At 51.1% G+C, this 23,410-nt stretch overlaps 9 protein-coding genes across 9 annotated transcripts; 3 read left to right on the top strand and 6 right to left on the bottom strand.

The window, feature by feature from the left end:
- Positions 1–509: 509 nt before the first annotated feature.
- On the bottom strand, positions 510–1,211 carry L228DRAFT_23434 (hypothetical protein). Its single transcript, XM_018330662.1, has 3 exons — positions 1,185–1,211; positions 947–1,093; positions 510–871 (listed from the first exon to the last, which is right to left on the bottom strand). The coding sequence occupies exons 2-3, from the start codon at positions 1,078–1,080 to the stop codon at positions 631–633; spliced, it is 375 nt and encodes a 124-aa protein (XP_018185710.1). The 5' UTR covers positions 1,081–1,093; positions 1,185–1,211; the 3' UTR covers positions 510–630.
- Positions 1,212–5,041: 3,830 nt separating this feature from the next.
- On the bottom strand, positions 5,042–5,778 carry L228DRAFT_262845 (hypothetical protein; the record flags this gene model as incomplete). Its single annotated transcript, XM_018334448.1, has 2 exons — positions 5,042–5,455; positions 5,740–5,778. The coding sequence occupies 2 exons, from the start codon at positions 5,776–5,778 to the stop codon at positions 5,042–5,044; spliced, it is 453 nt and encodes a 150-aa protein (XP_018185711.1).
- A 2,927-nt stretch (positions 5,779–8,705) lies between these two features.
- Positions 8,706–10,256, bottom strand: L228DRAFT_213956 (MFS general substrate transporter; the record flags this gene model as incomplete). Its single annotated transcript, XM_018330013.1, has 1 exon — positions 8,706–10,256. One exon carries the CDS (start codon positions 10,254–10,256, stop codon positions 8,706–8,708), a length of 1,551 nt encoding a protein of 516 aa, XP_018185712.1.
- A 646-nt stretch (positions 10,257–10,902) lies between these two features.
- Positions 10,903–11,547, top strand: L228DRAFT_240711 (Nitroreductase; the record flags this gene model as incomplete). Its single annotated transcript, XM_018331272.1, has 1 exon — positions 10,903–11,547. One exon carries the CDS (start codon positions 10,903–10,905, stop codon positions 11,545–11,547), a length of 645 nt encoding a protein of 214 aa, XP_018185713.1.
- Positions 11,548–12,201: 654 nt separating this feature from the next.
- Positions 12,202–14,448, top strand: L228DRAFT_270253 (hypothetical protein; the record flags this gene model as incomplete). The annotated part of the gene is made up of 1 exon (XM_018335389.1): positions 12,202–14,448. The coding sequence occupies one exon, from the start codon at positions 12,202–12,204 to the stop codon at positions 14,446–14,448; it is 2,247 nt and encodes a 748-aa protein (XP_018185714.1).
- Positions 14,449–14,645: 197 nt separating this feature from the next.
- On the bottom strand, positions 14,646–15,180 carry L228DRAFT_270254 (hypothetical protein; the record flags this gene model as incomplete). Its single annotated transcript, XM_018335390.1, has 2 exons — positions 14,646–14,957; positions 15,040–15,180. The coding sequence occupies 2 exons, from the start codon at positions 15,178–15,180 to the stop codon at positions 14,646–14,648; spliced, it is 453 nt and encodes a 150-aa protein (XP_018185715.1).
- A 1,043-nt stretch (positions 15,181–16,223) lies between these two features.
- L228DRAFT_253942 (P-loop containing nucleoside triphosphate hydrolase protein) lies at positions 16,224–18,339 on the top strand (the record flags this gene model as incomplete). The annotated part of the gene is made up of 2 exons (XM_018333789.1): positions 16,224–16,257; positions 16,562–18,339. 2 exons carry the CDS (start codon positions 16,224–16,226, stop codon positions 18,337–18,339), a joined length of 1,812 nt encoding a protein of 603 aa, XP_018185716.1.
- Positions 18,340–19,120: 781 nt separating this feature from the next.
- On the bottom strand, positions 19,121–20,381 carry L228DRAFT_284898 (hypothetical protein; the record flags this gene model as incomplete). The annotated part of the gene is made up of 1 exon (XM_018336275.1): positions 19,121–20,381. Exon 1 carries the CDS (start codon positions 20,303–20,305, stop codon positions 19,121–19,123), a length of 1,185 nt encoding a protein of 394 aa, XP_018185717.1. The 5' UTR covers positions 20,306–20,381.
- A 1,225-nt stretch (positions 20,382–21,606) lies between these two features.
- On the bottom strand, positions 21,607–23,189 carry L228DRAFT_249839 (cleavage and polyadenylation specificity factor, 25 kDa subunit). Its single transcript, XM_018333179.1, has 4 exons — positions 23,045–23,189; positions 22,434–22,685; positions 22,100–22,347; positions 21,607–22,036 (listed from the first exon to the last, which is right to left on the bottom strand). The coding sequence occupies exons 1-4, from the start codon at positions 23,083–23,085 to the stop codon at positions 21,735–21,737; spliced, it is 843 nt and encodes a 280-aa protein (XP_018185718.1). The 5' UTR covers positions 23,086–23,189; the 3' UTR covers positions 21,607–21,734.
- Between the last annotated feature and the right edge of the window lie 221 nt (positions 23,190–23,410).

Here is a 23,410-nt window from a genome sequence, read left to right on the forward strand (position 1 = left end):
CGCGAGATTGAATTTCCTCAGCTGAGGGTGGGGGAGATCAATCTGCCTTGATACAATTATAAGTATTTTATAGTATTGGAGAGAGATGCATACTCACTACGAGACAATGTTGTTGTATATCCTTGTTCAAGATCTCCAGCCTTGCCAGAAGTGCTAGAGGATGGATTGCAAATTGGCAAAGAATTTGGATCTCTTCACAAACATTAATACAGTCAGAGTGGCGCACCCAAATTACTGTAGATGTCAGAGACGAGCAATAAGAGAGGTGGTGCTCAAAGTCATCCAATTGAGATGGTCCAAGCAACGTATAAGAAAGCAAATCAGCACCAAGATCCTGTCATCGACGAGACAAATCCATGAAGAATATCAAGGAGCAGAAGGCGCTTGATGATGAGTAGCAAATGAGGAGAGAGAGAAAGAGAGTGGAAGAAGAGAGTGCGAGAGGGATAGAGAAATGGACATGACAAGAGAGGGTGCACGTCCCTATCAAGTACCGGCGGCAAGGTCGCTGGGACGGGGGTGCTCTCATCCGCACTGCCGGCAAGTGGTGAATTGGAGGGTTGGCGGGGATGTGGGAAGGGGTAACAATCATCGGAGCCAACAGCAGTCATCGTACAGGGACAATTGTTATTATTGTATGGCATCGTTCGTCAACGATCCGCATTTGGATAACTGGGGGTGGGAAGTAGACAGAAGACGACGAGGAGGAGGAGGATTAGTGAGGGTGTAGTGGGGGTGGACCAGGGTCGAGAGAGACGGGGCCACGTTGGGTCCCGAACAGGGCTTCCCTCCTCCATCTCGTTCACGCTTGTAGAGGGAGATGGAGTGTGTGTGTGTGTGTGTGTGTGTGTGTGGGTGTGGTTGTGTGTCCCTTCACCTTCGCACCGCACAGTTAGCACCGTTAATACCCGAATAGAGACCAAGGCAGCTTCACATGGGGTCAGACCAAGTGTGGGTGGGTGTGTAGAAACGAGCAACTAGAGTAGAAGAGCGTGTGTGGGTGGAGAACAGACGTCGACAATAATCAAGGGGACTAGTGGGACTTGTGGTGGAAAGAGAGAGAGAGAGAGAGCAGAGCATGTGTGATGATGGGCTGTCGAAAGGGTTAGAGAGAGAGAAGAAAGAGCAGTAAAAAGAGAGTAGATGTGGATCAAACAGCAGCGCACAAAAGCTCGTTGGATTACCTCGTCTTCGGTGGCGTAGTATGACCGGGTTCAAGGAAGACAAGGTGACAGCAAGAGGAGGAGATTCCAGGGACTTTTCTCCCATTGGATAGCGAATTCAAGAAGCTACAGTTATGTCCCCAGTTCATCGCTCCCATTGAGACGCCCATTGGGAGGGTTCGGTCTTCAGTTCCAAAAGTCGCTTCGACCAAACCAACTAGGAAACGGGCAATGGGTTAGTGGGAGGGTTAGCAACCTGGTCATGGCGAGCAGCAGCAGTTACTCCCCTCGTCCGTAGTTATCCTCATCATCCTCTCTTCCTTGGTCGACGTCTTGGGTAAAGACTTGAACCGGGCGGAGGTCTCCCAAGGGGGCCCGAGCCTTAAGATCCAAACTAACGTAGTCGAGAGCGAACTACTTTTACCCTGGCTGGCGTGGCGAACAGGGGCAAGTTTCCCACCATGGGGCATAAGTAGCAATGATCGCTGGAAATCTCTCCAGAAGAGCACAAGAGACGAAGGAAAAGTAATCCCATGCTTCCCCGGCCAATGGGTCTAGTCCTGTCAGATCGACACAATTTTTCTCACGAGGGGTTCCCCGTCACCAGTCATATCCAAGCGCAGACTTGAGACGAAGCCGTCCCGAACTCGGGCGTAAAACGTTGCAGACGGGCTCAAGGATGGTCGGCTTTTGGATCGACCATCGTTGACGCCTTGAGTTTCCCAAAAACCTCCCTGACTACCACGCGCGTGGAATAACGGAATGGGGAGACTAAGTGGAGAAGGTTCCTCTTATTTGCGGCAAAGAGACAGGCACGCACGTACAAGTAAATACCTAGTTTGATGGGGTGGTAGAAGGTGCCCAGTACCCACCCAGATACTTGACGCGCAGTCATTTCGTTCGGCTGTCGTTTCGTACCCGGTACCCGTTCCGTGTCTGATATGTGAACGGCCCCTCCTGGACCAGCTACTGGAAGGTCTTGAGCCTTCTTGCCAAGGCCAAGATGCCTGTTCCCCCGGCGCATTTGTCGACAAAAGTCCACGGATGTTGTGGTAAAGCCCCAATCTTGATGATGCCAAGTGACCTTTTTACTTCAGATCGAGGCTAAGGGATCAAGTCGTTTGCCTCGAGCGTCCATGAGCTCATCCTCCTTCTAGTCTCAATACCCAATGAAATCCACCAAACCTGTAGCGTTATCGGCATGCAAACCTATCATCATGGGAATGGCCGACCGTCCCACGGTTGCGGCACATTAGAAAAGACACAGAAGGAAGCGCCTTCTCTAGCGTAGTATTAGACTTGCACTGGAATGGCTGAGCCATGCGCAAGAGTGCCAAAAGAAAGCCCTCTCTGTGTCGGGGAACCGTGGAAACGTCACCTCATCTCAATCTATAGGGGTACGTAACCCCAGCTTACGGTGAGAGATAATGATACGCAAAATTAGAGCAAAGATCTTCGCTCATCTTGCTGCTTTGACGAGGGGCGAGCAAAAGGCGAGCCCCGGCCACGCACGGATCTCTCGTTTTTGGGGACTTTGTAAAGAGCTTTCTGGTGAGCGTTGGGGCCAAGGCCTCTAATCGTTTTTAGCAGCGTCTATCGCTAACAAGCGCCGGTGCTATAATAACCGTGGATCGAGCAACGACGAGCCTGACTACGTAGTAAGATCTCATAAACACGGGAATTATTATAAGACTTGGCCACGGATACACATACAATCTGTATCGTCCAATCCTGGTTGGAACCTCCTGCCTCCATACTCAAAAGCATCCATTCAATTCATCATGTTTTAGCCATATGAGATAAATTTTTTCGCGAGTTTGGAATAGATTATCTTGTATCTGACTGAACAGTAATCCTGTAAATGCCAAGTCATGGGCGAACGGCCCCCAAGCCCCTTGGCGTTGGAGGAACCCCGAAATGCGGGGTTAATCTTGAGCCCCATCCAAGACGCTTCAATCATCGAATCGAGCAGGCCCAAAAGAACACGTCTGGCAACAGAGACGGGAAGACCGTTTCCATGTTGCGCAACCTCGCATCCCGCTTTTGCACCAAAATCTGTCCCGTAGATTGGGAGCAGCTAAGTCGTGTGGCGTAAAGCGTGACTTGCGCAGCAGATGGAGGCCTTTTTTGGGTTTACATTACCCGAAGTTTGCCCGATCTGTATAGAAGTAGGACCGGGATTTGGGAACTCTCCCGTCTTGATATTTCGGAACTTGACCATCTTCTCGATGCCGCATAGAAAAAAAAAAAAAAAAAAAAAACCCGATGTCGCTATGCAGGCGCTCGGATTTTCGCAGAGTTCCTGTTGCCAAGCGTCAAGGTACGAATGTGCTCCACTCTCATCTGGAGAACCTCACGGAGGTTACCGTAACACACACTTGGCCATGTTTCCACACGCTCAAATGGCAGTGATATGTCACGCTGGAAACTGCGTTGGCTTCAAGATCATTTCAAAGCCGAGATGGTAGGGTCAAATGCAGAGAGGCGGGAGTCATTATCCCTCTCTTCGGGAGTTAGAAAAAAGCCACTCGAGACCACGGTGATGGGGGACGGCATGCCGAATGATCTTGATAATTTTGCCCACGAATGACAGGAGGTCAATTCAGCCAAAGTAACAATGGTCACCTTTTGAACAAATTCCCCTGCTTGTTTCCGGTCTATGAAATTTTCCGGAGTTTAGCCAGGTGGGCGATAGATACGATACGTAAGCGAAGAGGGAGAGGGGTGAAACGAGCAAAGGATTCAATTATTGGCGGGAGCTAGCAATCAGCACCCAAAGAAGATTAGCGCGACCCAATTATCGTCCCCGCGGCCTAAATCGGAACGTGCATCCGCCACCGTGACTCCAGTCAACTAAACAGTTTTTGCGAGGGGGGTAAACCGATAGGAAGAGTGGCAAGTCGACATCGGTACCTGTAAGTTAGGTGCAGTCCCTAACAAACAGAAGTACAGAGAACTCAGTATACTCTGGCACACTGACAAAATAATGGGGCCCAGTGCGAACAACTCAGTAGCCGAACAAGGGTCATCCCCGTGGGCAGGGAGACATCGGTCGGGGTGCATTCGTTCCACCATCCCATATGACAGCATTTTAGCCTCTCAGCCTCTCGGAGTTTTGCTCTCGAAGCGAAATGATTGATCGATTGCCCCGACATGGCGCTGCGTAACAAGTTTTTCTCTCTGGACCAATGCCGAATTTCGATAGTGCTATGAAACTACGGCATGAGGCTTGCCGATACATTTCCAATTCGCCCGTCACTCTCCCGAGATGAGTCCAAACGTCCAGCGCACATGGCACGCGGCTCTCATGGAACTGCCGCGAGATACTCCGTACATGGTTGCAGAATGGAATCGACTCATGCTCTTTGCCTGTACTACCTTAAGAAGAGCGTAATGCACGTGCAGTACGGTATTGTAGAGAATTAATTGCATCAATTCTTACCCCCACGCGTCGGGGGCTCCTGCTCATTAGCCACATGGGCATTGTACTCTCTCATCACCCCCACGCCGCGTGATGCGTGTCCCTGGCACAGCCGGTAGGTACACCATGCATTGTCCGGCAACGCACCTCGACTGCCGATTCATAAGCATTCGATTTGTCACAGTGGGTCGTATTGTGTTACGATTGGGGTTGGAAGTATTAGCATGACGGCCCCCAAATATGCTCCGCTATTCACATTCAACAAAGGAGAATTTTACGAGCCATCAATCTGCTTGCTTAGCGCTCCTGACTTGGGTATCCCCACAGAAGCGAGTCATGCGTTCTTGGCAGGTAAATGTTGACGCATGCCATTATTTCGCTAGACCCCTGAAGATTCCAATGGTCTGGATGATACATTTTTTTTTTTGGCGAGCGAACAGGGGCGGTGAAGCTTGGCTCACTGGCTCGAGCTTGACATGAGTCTCGCTGTCGCAAGCTGTAGAATCTTGGACGTGTGCCGGATCCCAGTGACGAATGTCATAGGCGACGATCTCTTTTTCCGGCGATAACCGGTTCTGATAGCGACAGACACATTTTGACAGCCGCAGGTACGGTATCTTGGCAGTTTTGAGAGAATGAGAGCAATGGACTCCCGGGTTGAAAAGTGTGTGATTGACAAGTGTTTGTGACCCTGCAGCATGCGCAAAGCTTGAGAAATTTCCCCTTCTGGATTGTCAAGACTAGCGTAATGAATGGCGTCAAAAACCGTCTTGGTCAAGAGCCCTGGTGAAACGGGGAGCTCAAAGTTATCTAGAACGCAGAGGGTGGGCTCAACTTGCAGTTCTCCCCCGAACTGCTTTTCTTGGTACCACTGTACGGGAGCAGGCAGGCACCGGGCAATCATCGACCGATGCCGCATCCGAACGTTGTCAGGCAATGATCCGGCTGGCCCTCAGCCCTGGCCCATCACTATGGTCGAAAGGAACTGGGGACGTACTCTCCAAGAAGTCCGGTTCCATCATTGCACCCAATCAAGGATTTGAATGGCTTCCTTCTCTTATCGCCTGGACCTGCCAGTATACCCAGCCATAGTCGAAGATTGGCCCACGTGGGTTGTTGCTGGACGCATCAGCAAGAGAATCAGGTTGTACCTACTCGTAGTATGGATGGATCTCTGCAGTAGTCTACAGCCATGTTTGTGCGTCGTAGACTAAAAATTATGAGGCACATGAGTGTTTCCCATTTTTGGAATGTTTGCTGATAGCTTCTCACCATCATCGCTTCAGGGAGAAAGCGGCGATTGCTATGGCAAGTTTTTGTTCTGTCGGTCCGTCATTAATGTACATCGATATGTAGCTTTCTGTCGATCATCCCATCTGTCATCACTTGAGGTACATATGGCTGACCATCTACCTTAGGTACCTACCTACCTACCTACCTACCTACCTACCTACCTAGGTAGCTTCTTCGGTCCTATTCTTTTGAGTTGAAAGCGAGGTAAGCGTGTCTGCGGCGATGCGGCGATGCGACGGTGCTGCTGCACTCGCACTTGCATAACCGAAAAGCCTCATCGGACGTTTTCAGGATTTTGGAGGTTACAGATTAAGGGAATCACTGTATTTGCCAAAGTTTATTCAATCCATGTTACTTAAACTGCAGAGTACTTATTGCCACCAGCCACACAAGATTTTTACTGCCCGGACAAGTGTCCATCACCCTGTACAGTTAGTTATACAGGCGAGCTATCCCGAATGAATAACCTCACCAATCTCAACTGTTCATGTTCAACGACATTATGCAGCCTAGCCTTTTCAAGGCTAACTAGGAACGATAACGATAATGCCCAGTTGACAGAAAAAACGGTTCATATTTTCTAATTCTCATTTCTTCTGCCTCCAATCAGAAAAAGTTTCTATGGCATCAGCCATTCCTTCCCCATGTTTGGCGTCGGCCCTTCCCGTAGAGGAATGTCGTCATCTACGCCACACCCCATGCACTTCCCACCTACACACCCTCTTCCTTCGTCAAAAAATCCTTCTTTGGCTATTATTACCACGGTAGGAGTTTTTTCAACCGTAGCAGAGAGTCGAACTATCATTTGTTGACGAACTAGACGGTGCTTATATGATTCTTCATGTCCTCTCAAACCTTATCTACAATCATTTCTCGGAGTCGAGGTTCTGGGGTTGGTACGCATTACGTGTCCGCTCACAACCCGCAAGCATTCAAACCTGGAGAACAGGCGTCTTTGCTCAAGACGGAGAAAGCGCACCTGAACCCTTACAACTAACCATCTTCTACATAACTTTCCGAACGTTTCACCGAGACCATGACTTTTTGGGCAATGAATCACCCCGAGGAGATTGTTATCCAGCATTTGTCTGAGCCATAACCTCGGCGTCTTTTATGCTACCTTCTGTGATGCTACCTTTTCATCTTTGATGCGACCATCTTTATCAAAGCAAAACAAAAAAAAAAAAAAATTCAAATGATAGATTTGCAATGTTGCCCCAGCAGGTAAGAGACTCAACAAGTTAAACTTCAATGACGTCTTCAGCAGCTGTTAGTGTCGGATTTTGAGATGTAGCTTAATATCTCTTCGCCACGTGTTGTGTTCTATCCACCGCAAATTTTGATGAACATAGGATGTTTATCTTACCTTTTCCACTAATAGTTGCAGAGTTTCCATTCACTAGGGTCGGTCCTTCTTCTTCGACCAGCGATATTCTACGAATCAACAGATCCTTTGGTCTGGTTGTATTGCTCCTGGTGTGTCATCTACATGGAAATCTACTTTTTTCTCCGACCGCGGCTTCATTCAACAAGCCCAATCCTGCGCCCGGGAGCACCCTATCTCAAAAAGGCGATACTGAACAAGAAGCTATGTTTCATCTATCTGTTCTACAAGCCAATTGATGCGGTCCCGCAATTATTCAACAAATTAGGATCCAAGGTTCGACATGATATCCAGAAATGTGATTCGCTAGTCGGATCATGCCAAATCGACTTTTAAGTAGTAAATTGGCATCTCATTGGCCAATCTATCTCAATTCGTCAGCTCGTTAAATGACTGCCAAGATGAAAGTCACATACCTGCTGAATATCACGATTAGCTTATTTTGCAGCTTCTAATGCCATCATTCGTAGCGCGACGAATGCGTCGTCAGCTAGATAGCTCTGTCTGCGGAACAGAAGGCGAAATTCTTGGAAGCAGATGTGCTCCTGATATCCGTATCTGCTCCGATACGTACGGTTTACACCAAGACTTGGCCTGACGGGTCTTTTGTTGCCCGAAATGGCAGCACCTAGGTCCAATTTTTAGCACCAAAAGTTTATGATACATCCCTGCATTTCTACACAGGAAAGAGCTGTTCAAACAAGTGTTCTGGAAAATGAAAATTGACTCTTACATGATAAGCCGTGTCACCTGGCTCTGTGACGCGCACATATACTATTACAGCACTATGAGAGGTCATTGTGATTGAGTTACACAGCACTGGGTCGGCTTCTGCTGTCAGATGGAGGTAGAGCATTGATGCTAACTTCCAACAGGTACCCAAGCTGGAGATCCAGTGGAGCTGGAAAGTGTACAGCACATCTTGTGCCAGGAAGTATCACCCAATAATCTCCTTTACATGCCATCCATCAATGCAAATGCTGCCCATTGCTAGACTGCTCCTGGCGGTACCGTACTGGCGAAGCTGTTCTTCATGGAGCACAATTACGTCTCTCTCACTCTTCGCCCAGTATTATGACCACGCCAGTCAGCAAGAGCAACGTCTCTGCGATCATCGCCGATACCTGTGACACCAACGAAGATGCCCGCCCAAAGAAGAAGATACTACTCTACGATGGTGAAGTAGGTAGTAAAGTGGGTGGTGGAGTGAGAGTGGTGAGCTTTAAAAGGGGTGATTGACACCAGGTACTGTGTAACACGAGCCCTACTACACCGCATAGGCAGAGGAATCTGCTGCCGGAATGCGGGTTTAAAGACGAATGAGATGGGATTTTGGCATTACGAATTTGATACATATGCTCATTTGACTTCGATGCTTGAACAACTGCAAAAACAGACACGCCACTGCGTACCGCGACAAGGACAATTCGATTGTCTGAGCTGATCACTCGCTCGTGCCACCAGCATTCTCGTCAAGCGGTTTGTCTTCCTTCTCAGAGGTCTGGCTGGGCGATCTGCGATTCACGGCCTTCTCCTCATCTGCAGGCGGGCGCGGCGTCTCGTCCGTCCGCGCAAACTGGGACCGCCCCCGGATTGCGGCGCCGTACTTGTAGAAGATGAAAGGTATGGGCATCAGCAGCACGCCCACGCCGCCGATGAGTGAGCCAGCCCCGCCTACACCGAGTGCATTGAACATGTACTGTGTGAAGAGTGGGGACGCCGCGGCGCAGGCGGACCGCAGAACGGTGTTTGCTGCGACGGCGGACGCGGCGTACATCAGGTACGAGTCGATGATATAGTTGATGAAGACGACGAAGATGAGCAGGATTGACGTGGCGAGGAAGGTGCCCGCCACAGTCGGCACGGCCCAGTGGACCGAGTTGTATTCCGCCGTCCAAGCGAACCAAAATATCGTCACGGCGAACATGATCCCGCCAACCATCGCACCGGGAAGGCGATCTTCTGGTACTGATTCGCGGTTGCGGGTCTTCTTCTTGTCTATTTGGCTATTGATGAATAGCGCCAGGCCGCCGAGACCCGCGCCGATGACTGTGCCGATCAGTGGCAGCTCACCGACGCCGGCATTCCAACCACGCTTCTGCTGGAAGACGATGGGGTAGATGCTGAAGAGCATGTACAGCAGAGTATAGACGACGGCGTAGTATATCGCCACGAGGAAGCTGATTGGGTCGATAAGAAGTCTCCATGGCCTCGTCAGGGCGACTTTGAAGATGCCTCCCAGGGAACGATCAGACGCCTCGATTGGAGCCTTGACGCTCTCATTGCCAGGTATTTTGCGTAGGCGCCGGGCCTTGTTTCGCAGGACCATCATGGGAAGGGTCTCCGGGAGAGTGATGAGCAGAAGCTCGGTGCCACCCGCCATCCAGAGGAGGACATAGAAGGTCCAACGCCACGTCTCCTTTAGCTGAAGGAATCCACTGACCACTGGCCCAAGAGCAGGTCCCACGAAGGTCATTGTGGCAAACAGAATCATGGCGTTGCCTCGCTCGACGGGACCCCAGATGTCCGCAAGGATGCCGGGTGCATTCGTCAGGGCAGCACTGGCTGCCGTGCCAGTCAGGAAACGGCCGACCAAGAGCCCGGCAAAGTTGGGCGTAAAGGCGCAGAGGAAGCCAAAGGCGAGGTAGAGGGTGAAGGAGATGTAAAAGATCCAGCGACGGCCATAGAACTCGGACAAGGGGGCCCAGAAGAACGGACCGGCGACGTAGCCTAGGAGGAAGAGGGTGGTGACGAGGCCGGCGGCCTCGACAGAGACGTGAAGGTCGTCGCTGACGCCCTGGAAAGAGCCGGATGGTGCAGAGGAGGAGAAGGTGGCATTCATGACGAGGGAGATGGCGATGGCGGTGATGTAGCACTTGCGTCCAAACGAATAGTTTTTTGGGTTCTCGGGGTCGTCTGGTGCAAAATCGAGGTGGCCATCCTTGTCGAAGAAGAGCTTCTCATCCGACCCGACGACAGCGGTCGAGGTGCGCATTGGGAATATGCGCCTGACAAACTCCATTGCTCGTGCTCGCGCTGGCTGTCGAAAGAGGTGACAGTCACAGTCTCGACAAGTCTCAAGTTGGATTGAGGATAGGGTGTTTCCCGGAGGACTTTTAAAGGAGCTCGCTGCCGAAATGTCTTATTTGCTGAATCATCTCCATGACTATGGAGCGCCATCACGGTGATGAAATGGCACTGTAGATTTAAAATCGAAATTTGAACCTTTCTGACCAAACAATTGAAGATTCTAGTATTGGCATTCCGGGCAACATATTACCGTATCTGGCAATCTTGTGTTCCTTGGTCAGCACGGGCCCGGGCCGATGTGGCGCCGATGCCCGAATGTGGTAATTCTGGATCAGTTCCGGGACACCCAGTAAATCAACTAACAGGGTCCTCGCATTACGCAACGTCTTTATTCCGCTGCTGACGAATTCGAAACTAGAGAACGTGAGGAGAAGGAGAATAAAAACCGACAAAGGTATTAGAAGAATGGATATAAGTATGAAGAGATGTTCGTCCGTCTCGCCTCGCGACTACCAAGGTTGTCTCACGTAGTTGTGACCTCTCTCGTTCTTCACTCAACTATTCGAGCCTTGACCAAAGCACCAGCACCCTCCAGTCACGCTAGTCTCACCATGGCATCTCCAATCGTCACGCTGAGCTTCACTGAGGCGACTCAGAAGCGCCGCACCATCCGCGCTCTCGACTCAAAGACGACGGTCCCCGACAGCACCATTGTCAAGCTGGCCGAGGCCGCCATCCTCACCGTCCCTTCGGCGTTTGACAGCCAGACGACCCGGCTGACAATTGTGTTCGGGGAGGAGCACAAAAAGCTCTGGTCCATCACCGCCGACGCGCTGCTGGCGCGAATTGGCGAGGAGCGCTGGAACGGGGGCACCAAGGACCGCATCGCCAACTTTGCTGGCGCCTACGGGACCATCCTGTTCTGGGACGACCAGTCGGGCGCGACCGCGATGAAAGAGCATTCCCCAGACATCTACAAGGACAAGACGGACGAGTGGGTACAGCAGAGCAACGGTATGCACCAATACTACCTGTGGACCGCCCTCGAGGCCGTCGGGCTGGGAGTCAATCTGCAGCACTACAACCCCCTCATCGACGCCGAGGTGCAGAAGACGTGGAACGTCCCATCAGACTGGAAGCTGAAGGCACAGATGGTGTTTGGCGCTCCCAAGGAGGGCAGCGCGCCGGGACCGAAGCCACAGAAGCTTCCCTTGGAGCAGAGGCTGCAGGTGTTTGGAGAGAGTGTGTTGAATTGATGGAAAGGAGAATCAATTCAGGAGTGATTGCTGGAGGGGTTGAAAGTGTGTATCTTTTCACATGCTAGGTTGGATGAAGACCAGACGTCTCAACGATCTGCATCATCGTCGTCGTTGTCGTGCTGTTTGATGGTCGATTGTCAATCACATGTGTCTATATGGATTCGCGGACCTCAAGACTATTAGACCTCGCCAAAACGCGGGTCGGAGCGGGTCTTAGTCAACAGGCCCCTCGCACGTGTGCGGAATTTCGGCGCGCGGGTTGGGGCCTTGGGGCCAAGAGGCGGGTTTGAGCGAGGATTAGATATGACTATTCGATGGTGTTTCATCTGTCATAGAGAATATTTTAGAGCAGCCTTGATAGAGTAAATACGTCTTGATATCCTCTATTAATTCATTTAATTAAAATGAAACGTGATACCATGGTTGTTGATTGATTCATTTTTAGAGTTTCACCATCACCAAAATTGCTCATTGGTAATCATTCTACCAAGGTGCCCTACCGCAGACTTCAGATCTCATATGTCATAGCATTCATCCTGCACTCATCCTTCCTCCAGGCGCTCTCTCTCTATTCCGCCACGGAGACTGATGAGTATTGCATATAACGTACAGAGCCGCAACAGAGCCTCCATGTTTCACAGATTCTCTGCGATGCCTGGAAAGGCGCGCAGCCAGACCAAAGGCTCTCGGTCGGCTCGCACCAGCAACAAGAATAATAACAAGAATAGCGACCCAGACTCCAACCCCGGTCCCGAAAACACAGGCCGTCCCCTGGCCAAGCGGCAAAAGACCGCCAGAGCCTGTGACCGCTGCCGCCTGCACCGCATAAAGTGCGACGAGCAGAAGCCCTGCGCACAATGCATCGGTATGAAGGCGAAATGCATCGTCTCCTATGCCCCTCCTCACTCCTCTCGGACCAACAACAGCGACGCCGACCACACGAGATGCGAGTCGTCGTCAGTGCTCCCTCCAAAATCACCCTCGCCTTTGTCTACTCCCACTGCGTGTCGCTGCAACAGCGCTCGCGCGAGCAGCTCCACCGCCAACACCAGCCCGATCAGCCCAATTGTCCCACGCTCCGGCATGAACATGGGCCAGGAGAGCTCGGGGCCGACAAGCATTCCGCCGGACAATGTCCACAAGGAATCTCCCAATCTCGCCGCTCACGTCCAGGGCTTCTTCGGCGGTGGGCAGCCGGCCTTTTCACAAAACTCTGCCCTTGCTGGCTGCCTCTTCCCCCAGCTCCCGCATCCCGCCCTCCCATCGGGGGAACGCCCTCTCGCGTCGAATGCGCTGCTCAAGAGCCAGCGGAGCTACTATCTCCGGCTTTTCTGGTACGCTTGCCACCCGCTTCTGCAGATTATGAGCGAGACAGAATTCGTCGAGCTCGAGGCTCTGCCGCCACCGACCGTGTTTGATGAGTATTCGGCGAGGAGCGCCCTGATCGATTCCATGATCGCTCTGGGCATGCAGCACAGCCATGCCACTGGCCTTGCCGGGCGGATATTAGGTCTCCAACAGCCATCCTCCCGGCAGTACTACCACGCAGGCCCTCCACCGGAAGCCACCTGGCCCGGCTTCGAATACTTTCATCGCAGTCGTGAGTGCATGAGGACCAGCACAGAGGCGACCTTGGAGGCCCTACGATGCCACGCTCTCATGGCTATCTACCTCATCAAGGGCAATGCTTTCCGCGACGCCTACAATTTGCTCGGCATCACTATTCGCAAGGCCTACATTGCCAAACTCCATCGACTGCCACCGAGCCATCTGCCCGAGGCGGAAAAGACTGCACGCATGCAAGTGTGGTGGATGCTCTTCTCCCTGGATCTCCAATGCTCGCTGCAGCTCGACATGCCCGCTGCCACCCAGAAGAGCCTCGTGAAATGCCCCTTTCCTGCCGAGGACGCCCTCGCCAGCTACCTCTCCTCCCCTAGCCACCGCGAAGGGGGCATCACCGCTTACACTTACTCCACCCGTCTGGTCAACCTCGCCGTCATTGTGGCCGACATTGGCGCGTGCGTCTCGACCGCGGACCTCGTCGACGATGACGACGGCGGCGGCAACAGCCCGGCCACTCTCGAACATCACGCCCTCAAACTTTCGTCCGCCCTCCAAAAGCTCGAGGTCTGGCGCCACCAGCTACCTTCGGAGCTGCTATTGAGCCAGTGTGGGAACGGCTCCGGCAACACTGAGATGCTCGACTTTGATCGTGACCTGTTCCAGCCCGCCTGGCTGCAGCGGCAAACGGTGCTCTTGGAGCTCCACTATCACAACGCATACACGCTGATCCAGCGTCCCTTCCTCCGTCTCCGCTACGCACACTCCAACGCCACCAGCGGCATGATCACCCCACCCCCCTCGCGGCCGCCGCACGTGGAGCTGCACATTGGCAGCGCCTTCCACCACGCAATCACAATCGTCGACACGGCCTTCACGGTCTGCTCCATGTCCGACGTCCTCTACGGCTGGTCAGAGGTCCTGCAGCCGCTCTGGAACGCGACTGTGACAATCATGGCCTACGTCTACGCCAACTCGCTGAGCTCCGAGGTGCCGCGGGCGCTCGACTCTCTCACACGCGCCCAGGCTGTTTTCGAGTCCTTCTCCCCCACCAGCCCGACCGCCCTCTCCGCAAAGGATACTGTCCAGTCGCTCGCCAACAGCCTGCAGAACATGATGGCGCAAGGCTCGTGCGCACTTTCCCACGACGACCCAATGGGCTGGGACCTCTTCGCGTCGCTGCTCGAGGAGCAGCAGACGTCCCTGGCCGGCCTCGAGAACGGGCCCTCACCCAACGATCTCTATGGTAGCGTGCTCTTCTCACCCTTCATGCCCTCGGCCTCGCAAATCAACACCCCCGAGTTCAACGCGGTGACCATGCCGTTCGGCGGCTCGTGAGGCTTGCGCCTGGCCCTGCGTCCCCAAATGCCAGCACCCTCTTGAAGGACTGGATTTCGGGCGAGCAACGAATATTACGATTACCGCCGCTCATGGATACGGAAAGGACTGCTGCTACAATACAAAGGATTGCCACCGCTGAAGGATTGCGACGACGAGAGAATACGGATTACGATGGGCTCACGCAGGCGAAACGGTCACACGCACGGAAAGCTAGAATTAACGAGTCTCATAGAATGGATACCGCCGCGCACGCACGCTCGCTCGAACGAACGAAACGATTGCATTGCATCGCATTGGAAATCTAACGCTTCTAGACCGTCAGAACTCGCATGGCTGCCCCGTAATAAGTCCTCCCGACCCTGCATGCCCATGCCGCTGTCATTCGGACCGTACGCTGCCGGGATAGCTGGCCGCTTGCCCACGCCGTCGAGCATCGCCATGGCCATGCCACCCGCGAGGTGAGGCTGGATGTGGCAGTGCAGGATGAAGGCGCCGGGGTTCATGCTCTGTTAGCGGGTTGCGATCCAGGCCGGCATGCCGGGCACTGTGTGTGTCGGTCGTCGAGTTCAGGTGGATTTAGTCTCATACTGTGATGAGCTGGGAGTTAGTCACTCCATTTGCCATTGCCGCCACCTCGGTCTGCGGCGAAGACTTAATGGGACTGTATGGCAGGGGCTCCTGCGGTTTAGGGCTGACGTATTTCGGATTGGACAGGCCATCGCTGATCATTGCAAATTAGAATCAGAACTATGGCTGCGCCGTCTCGACGGTGCGAAAGGCAGCAAGTGTGTGTGAAAAGCTGCAACATGTAGAGTGTAGAAGAGAGAGACGGATGAAGCAAGGCCGCGAAGCCACGGAGGAATTTATAAACTCTGCATAGACATGGGCCATAGAGCGTTCTAGGCCAGCAGCGATTTCCTGTCGTAGAGGCGTCCATTTCCTGGCGCGAAAATCTCATCAGGCAAATTACTCTATTGGTGTTGCAATAAGTCGAAAATTTTTTTGGCTTAGATATTGTAATGGGTGAGAGACCATCTGGAGAGAACGAAAGGTCTCCATAGTCTCTCCACGTCCCATACTGAAACAGACTCAGATCTGACAGTAAGCCAATTCTTATATGTTTACATATTCGCGTCAAATTGAAACCGCGACGTCTTATGAGCATCAGTGCAGTAATGTCTCAGCCACGTGGGAACTTGGACCTATCAATCACCGACGCTCATAACGTCTGAAATGAACACCGTTAGATCTACTGTGGTATAGATGATGATACTGTGGTAATGATTGGATTTCATGGGTCTTGTCACGTGGGCGGCTGCCTTGTGTGGTGCAGATCAGCCACGAATAAACCAGCTGGCGATGCATGAGATCCTTGTATTTAGGCAACCAATTACCCGCATCCTCCATCTCTCTCGACGTTTTATTTGTTTCCCCTGCTCTTGGCTTTTCTTTTTATGTCATGGAGCGGGGACAAGGCTGCGATGCCCTCCTTTGCCCCGCCTGACCTTTTGAACAGACATGGCTTGATTGGCCCTCAGACTCAAAAGTTGAGTATCTTGACTAACAGAAAGCGACGCCGTGAACATGGGGAGGTATGCATGAGCTGCATGGCGCGCACCGCGTCAGCATGTACGCTGTTGGCATACAAGGCCAGGGATATTTATTCTTATTACGATTGCCCCCGTGGTGCTTTGATCTCAAAGAAAACCCGTTGTCAAAGACAAGCGGCACGGGCCATTTTGACTCCAATTCACTTTGGAGATGATGGAGCCATGTCCTGTTGGATGCCTAAAAACATCGTCATTGGTTGCCTGGAAAGGCTGAAGAGTGAATCACACACAATGCAGCGTATAAAGAAGCGGAGAAATCAGCCTCAAAGCCCCCAAGTTGTGTTTTTAAAGGTGGGAGTTATGCTCCTTCCTCTCTCTCTCTCTCTCTTTCTCTCCCCCTCTCTCAAATTCGCCAAAAAAAGCTCTCACCTGAGACTGCAATTCTAATTCTCGCCCCAATCTCACACTTGATCCTTGATTCGCAATCCTCTTCGGGGGATCTGAGAAGATGGTTCGATCACTTACTCAGATCCCATTGCTCTCAGGGCAGCCGCCGCAAGACGCCGCAGCCAATGATACCGATTCCTACGTGCCCAGAATTCCCCTTAACATTCTTGAAGCCTTCATCCCGGGCTACTCTGCAATCTCAGAATTCCTCTTTCACGCCCTTGGTTTTGACATTACCATTCTCGTATCTATTGGCTTTCTGATCTTTGCTTTGATCACATCTGCTCAGTACATCTGGCAACGTCTCTACGAGCGTTTCTGCCAGTGGTTTACTTCAACCATTAGCGTCGAGTCTGAAGATGACATTTACGACGACGTCATGAGATGGGTGGCAGAGCAGAATATGACGATGCGGTGTCGCTCACTCAAGGTGACGAGTGGCTCCTTCACTGCATGGGACACTGATGATGATTCGGACTCGGACTCGGACGATGAATCTGATGACGGAAACTCAAAGGACACCACTGCGTCCAAGATCAAACCGAGCGAAAATTACCGGCCTACCCACATTGAAGGATATGGTGATGTCAAGCTCCTCAATTTCCGAGCGGCATACGCAAAGACACCCCCTCGCTTCGAGCCTTATTCTGGCAAACACATGTTCTTTCATAAGGGCAGCTTGTTTATCTTTTCTCGCAGAAAACAGACCCGCGAATCCTACTACCGTCCCACCGAGTACGAAATTGCTTCCTTGACCCGCGTCGGTCGGTCGACTGAGCCGCTCAAGGAGTTGCTTGAAGAGATTCGAGAACACAATTCGACGCGGGAAAAGGCGCTGACCGTGATCCGCCGACCGGCATCAAAGGAAAGCCGAAAGAACAATGGCGCCACATGGACACGTGTGGCTGCCCGTCCGTCTCGAGCCCTGAACACGGTGGTGCTTGATTCGGTGCAAAAGGCTCGCGTGCTGCTTGATATCAACGAGTATCTTCATCCAGCCACTGCACGCTGGTACGCTAACCGCGGCATTCCGTACCGGCGAGGCTATCTCTTCCACGGCCCGTCGGGCTGTGGCAAGACTAGTCTGAGCTTTGCTATTGCCGGCATCTTTGGTCTTGACATTTACGTCATTTCACTGCTTGAACCGACGTTGACAGAAGAAGAACTCTGCGCGCTACTCAATCACCTCCCCAAACGCTGCGTCGTGCTTCTCGAAGACATTGACAGTGCGGGTCTGAAGCGCAAGGAGAAGAGCGACGCGGACATGGAGGACGCCGGGTCCAAGTCTCCATCCGAATGGGGTCTCGTGGAAGTCGCTCGAGCGCTGAAGCAGGAGCAAGACGAGAAGAAGGACAAGGACAAGGGCATTTCGCTCTCTGGTCTGTTGAACGCAATTGACGGCGTGGCATCGCACGAAGGCCGAGTGCTCGTCATGACTACGAATTATCCTGACAATCTGGACGATGCCCTCATTCGTCCCGGCCGCGTGGATATGCAAGTCCAATTCGATCTCGCGACAAAAGATCAAATTCGCGAACTGTTTATCCGCATGTACTCCAACGAAGACACAAAAGCCGGTCATCATTCTCACAAGCGTCAAAACTCAAACGGCAGCCTCCATGGCACCGTCAAGACCAAGCATGCTCGCAAAGCCTCCCGCGCAGCAGCTCGAGAGAAGAAGGACGGAACTCTGCCGTACGAAGAGTTGCGATCTATTGCGCGGGACTTTGCTGATCATCTTCCCGACGGTCGCATCTCTCCCGCAGAGATTCAAGGGTTTTTGCTCATGCGAAAGAAGGAACCGAAGCGTGCGTTGGAACAGGTGGACGCCTGGCGTGATGCCTTGTTGCATGCCAAGGAAGCCAAAGCAAAGATTCTTACCGTCCAGTAGATACGGTCGGTCAATGCGCACTGGGAATTATTACGTGAACTGGGATTTCGTTTTCCTTTCGGGCATCTTTTTCTACAAAATTTCCAATTAGCTTTTATAACTCTCTTTTTTTCTTATTGCCCTCTTATTTGGCCTCCAAATGAGAAGGATCTGCAGGTCGATGGCACTGATACGCGAGACAAATGAGACGTTATGCTATGCAAGCCGCTGAAATGGTCTCGACTTGTCAAGATTTCTCCATAATTCCACTTCTCTATGCGTTTCCAGTACAGAAAAATTTAAAGACGAATTCGTAATATCATATTATTATCGTCTCAAAGCAAGTTAAAACACTTTTTCTTCAATTCTTCAAGGTCAAGCGCCGCGTACATGACGAGAGCACAAGAGAAATAATGTCTAGGTAAAGAATAAAAAAAAATAGCTTTATCAATTGCAAATTGCAATTGATAACCATGGATAAATTAGGGTTAGAGTAATATTAAAATAATGCTGCCAGGAATATTAATAGGGACAGCTTTTCGCCAATGCATTTCTGTTTCCGCCGCTCCTTTTCCATCCACAACTTATTCTGTATCCCCCAAGTGTAATGCGATTTGTATCATTCTATTGAGCAAAAAGGAAGCCCAGTCCATGCCGTAACCGTAGGCTCTCTTCTCTATGCAATCTAATAACGAAGCCATGTTGTGAATCAGCCGCTGTATCTTGTGTGTCAAACTCCTGAATACCCTCTGCCTCCTCCGTTTCTTGAACCATTGTCTCTTCCAATGGTTTCCCCAATCGTCTATTCTTCAATTTCCATTCTCGCAAGACCGCCCTGAATAACTTGGACCTTCGTCTGCTGATCTTCTCGCACCGTGCTGTATACAGTAACATTTCGTGAATGACGTCCCTTGCGTGGAGAAGCGGCATCCGGCTGATTAGTCTCACTCTGGGAACGTGAAGGATCTTCGGTAGGCAAACTGGACTTTGCTCCCTGAGATGAATGTCTTTTGCGACGCGTCGATTTTGATGGGCGACCAGGCACTGGTGCGGGTGCGAATGCTCCTGGTGGGTAAGGCATGAAATAGATCGCTCCAGTATGCAAGTCATAGTACGCATTTGGCGCTGGGAAAGTCGTCATGGGAAATTGACTCATCGCTGGTGCAGGTACCATTCGGAGATGACCAAATTGCTCCTCGAGACTTGCCTGTCGCCCAGAGCTCCTCCGGCGTTCTGGAGGCTTTTCTGAATTGCTTGCGTTAGACGAGACATGTGCTTCAGACTTCGAGCCCGGAGTGAAAGCGGGTTGATGATGGTATTCAGTCTCCTTTTCGGCACGGGGTTGGTGATGACGGTCAGATACATGATCAGTCCTGTAAAATTGTGACTGGATTGCTTCATCACTAGGGGCTGAACCTGTCGTTGACCAAGGGTAGCAGTCATAGGTAGTACCGTCGACCTGCTTCATCGAATCTCCAAGAGGAGCCTGCTTCTGCTTCATTTGAACGCGTTCCTGGTGTTTATTTGATGCTGACCAATGGTTTCTAGGTTGTCTAGTTGGTCTAACTGTGTCGTCAGTGTTACTTTCCTCTCCGTCACTGCCGTCGTCCAAAACTTTCTCTGAATTATCACGGCCACGGCTATCAGTCGTGATACCTATAGACCATAATGGAGAGCGAGAGTGTCCAACAGAGGGTTGATCATTTGTCAGTCCGCTTCCTCGCACCCAATGAACCCGACAGGGCCGACGTGGCGTGCGAAATTCAGAGATTTCCGGAGGGTCCCTAGATACTAGACTGCTTTTCCTCACAAAAATGGGCTGAGGACGATCATTGAGGCTCTGCTCTTGGCTTGCTGGTGCAGCAGATTGCATTGTGGGCGTGTTTGACCTGTACAGAGGTGGAGACGGTATCATGAAAGAATCATCAATGAAAGAGCCATCGGAATTATCAGAGTCAGGATCTCCTGTAATCGACCAGGTTTCCATTGCAATGGTGGATTTGCGTGTCCAAGGTAACTTTTGTAAGAACGAGAGATGCTGGAGCTAGCCCAAAGGAAGGCGGTAAGGTGGCTTAGCTTTTATTTTATGAGAGTAGTGTCACAAGCTGAGTTTGCGAGCAGACACATATGCATGTCAGTTTGCCGGAACAAAAGGCTGACTCCCAAAGGGTTCGGGACCTTGCAGAGGTTAGGAGCTAAGGAAGTATAACAGCGGTTACCAGCTTTCTGGATCTGCTGCCACGCTGCATGGGTTGCACGACAGATGTATCAATCACTAAAGACAGAAACGTCAGTGGACCAACAAAAGGAGTCTCGGTGCATTATGAATCGAATTCCCTGATGATACGACTGTAAAACGCACCTCAGTGTTGCACTGCGACGTTGACAGTGATGTTTTCAAGAAAGTTAGCAGACCCGCGAGGCAAATGAGAAGAAAAGCAAAGGCAAAGCTGAAGGAAACTTGCTGACGAAAACGAAGGGCTGAAAACTTCTCTCAGAATAGGTAGGGATAGTAATGGCTTTTCTCAAACCGAGTTGTGGGTTACAAGTGTTGAGAGGAAGAGTGAAGAAGTAAACAACAGTTGCAAAGCTTAGTCTCGCCGTTCTAGACACAAACAGCTGGCATGGCAACACCACTGATTTAATCAGCACCGAAAGAGGGGACGAAGCTGCCAAGGAGAGCCCCGTAGAAGACGAATGATTCAAAGAAAAAAAAAGTATACGTGTAAAAGAAAGAACCGGTCAGAAGTCGATGCTCTCGGCAGTTGTCATTTTCATTGGAAGGGACTGAGGAGGAAACCGAGAGACAACAATTGGGAAGCGCAATTCATGAGCTCAGTCTCTGTTCTGAACTACAATTATACTTATCCTTCCTCCTCTCTATCATCCTACCTGACTAGTCTTCAAGAACCTTTTGTAACGTCTTTCCCGCGACATCATCCGTGCCATCGTTCTACCAAACCCAATATCTTATCGTACAACACTGCATTTCAGCAATCCTCCCAGCGTGGAGCTGCTCTATAGAATCCTCTTGTGAGCACTCAAATTCCAGATGGTCATCTGAAGGTAGGCAAAGATCAGATGTAGCTTTGGAATGACTGAAGAAGACGAAATGGAGTGAAGGTTGTTGTTGTTGTTGTATGGACTTTACGTAATAATCAGTCAGACAGCTTAAGTTAACCGTCTGAGTCTCAAAGGGAGTCCCTGAAAACACACCCTCAAAATAGAGCAAATTGCAATCGACATAAGATATATATCGAACAAAGAATTATTATGAATCTTAGTAAAAGGGGCAAAGTAACTTTCAGCTGAACCTAGTGAAATCGCCACGCGCCTAGAATGCGACAATCATGATCCTGACCCAAGCCCAGAAATAGACGACGAGCAAAACAATGCTTTTCTGCGCCTGCGCTAAACTATGCAACGCCATTCTCTCCGGTTCCCTCCATCGCATCTCCCGCTTCCCCATTTCCAATCTTCTGCTCCTCGTCTTCATCACCACCTGCTAGTACCTTTGTCTTCGGCGCGTTTTCGCCCTCGGGAGTTCCGCCTGGCGTCACGGCAACCACATTGCCATTTTCGTCGACGAATTCAAAGTTGTACCGAGAAAGGAGATGAGGAATAGCAGAGAGTTGGGGGCCATATCGCGCAGTGTTGTCATAGAGTTCGAAAAGCGGAACGGCGAGCAGTTTCATGTTCTTAGGGACAGAAAGGACCTCTGAGCCGCGTTAGTGCCTGTCATTGAGTAACCATTTTCAATAGGTTCGGAGTCTTCACGTACTGCTTCGAGGAAGCTGAATAAAGTAAAGCTTTTTGCATTCCTTTGGCCGTGTCACATGGGCCGGAATGAACGGATACATGAACGTTTCAAAATTTGGTCGCCACCACTGTGCCAGAGTGTCACCAATCTCCCACTCGTCATTGACGCCTTCACCTGAAAATTGCGTGCCAACAGGGGCTAATCGTTCGTTGAGGCGGTTCTTGAATCCGTCGATCTCTTCGTCTGTATGGTGGAGATAGTCACCCGGACTACAGAAGGGCATGAAACGTCAGCCCAAATAATATTCTCACAGTGGATGCCTTGGAATTCCGAATAGTGTAACGTGCAGACGTACAGCTTAAAAAATGCATTTGCAATCTGAAGCATCAAGATATGCGGGTGATTGTGCTCATGGCAGACTAGGACGCCCTCGCATGTCCGGCGCATGCCATATTGTTCGTAGTGCTCCTCGAGTCTCTTCAGGCGTGCAAGGACTGAAGGATCTTCCTCGGGCTGGTTTTCTTTCGTCCCAAAGGTGTAGTTACTTAAGGGGTAGAGGCGTATCGTTTTTGGTTGGTTCGCATTGAATGCATTCGGGAGAGTTGGTCTATGTGCCCAGAAAAGTTGTTAGCAAGCTCCCGAACAACTCAGCCACTCATATGGCGTTAAGGATTGCAAGCAGTGCCATTCAATTGATGAAAGGCTCGACTAAGACTAGGTACGGATCATGCGCATAGTCTCTGTCTCAAGACGTAGTCCAAAGTCTCTGCAAGTCTTTCACTTTGACAATCGTGCAACCTGTGGAATTTACGGCATCCATAAAATTGGGCCAACACCTCAAAGATGCGAAACTTCATATCTTGCGAAGGCTAAGGTATGCTGGCTTTGCGGTGTGAAGGTATCGAGGAGCGGATTTATGGACGTGGACCGACTCTTGAGCAGAGCCAGGGAAGGGTGCGAACGTACGGATAAGACGTCTGAAGTGACGCGCCCGCAACCGTTGACATTGTGCGCGAATTCTTGGGTTGTCAATGAGTTCAAATGCGGCAGCGCAGGTTAGGTACACTCCTGGTGTGTGAAGCTATGAGTTGGGCAATGTTGTCGACCCCGGCGCGAAATGACGATGTTGCTCCGTGGTTCCTAAGTTAAGAGTGCTTCACACATTTTGAATCCAGGTGTGCATAACAGTAAGCCCGTGTGTTTTTACAATATATTGCGGTGGATTTCCAAATTTTGACCGGCGTCGGTCTAACCAAGCGGTGTGTGCCTATGTAAATATATTGATATTCACACCCAATAATTCTCACTTTTCCATCTTTCAACATAAAGGGA

Source organism: Xylona heveae (assembly GCF_001619985.1).
Source record: "Xylona heveae TC161 unplaced genomic scaffold L228scaffold_10, whole genome shotgun sequence".
Lineage (NCBI taxonomy): Eukaryota > Fungi > Ascomycota > Xylonomycetes > Xylonales > Xylonaceae > Xylona > Xylona heveae.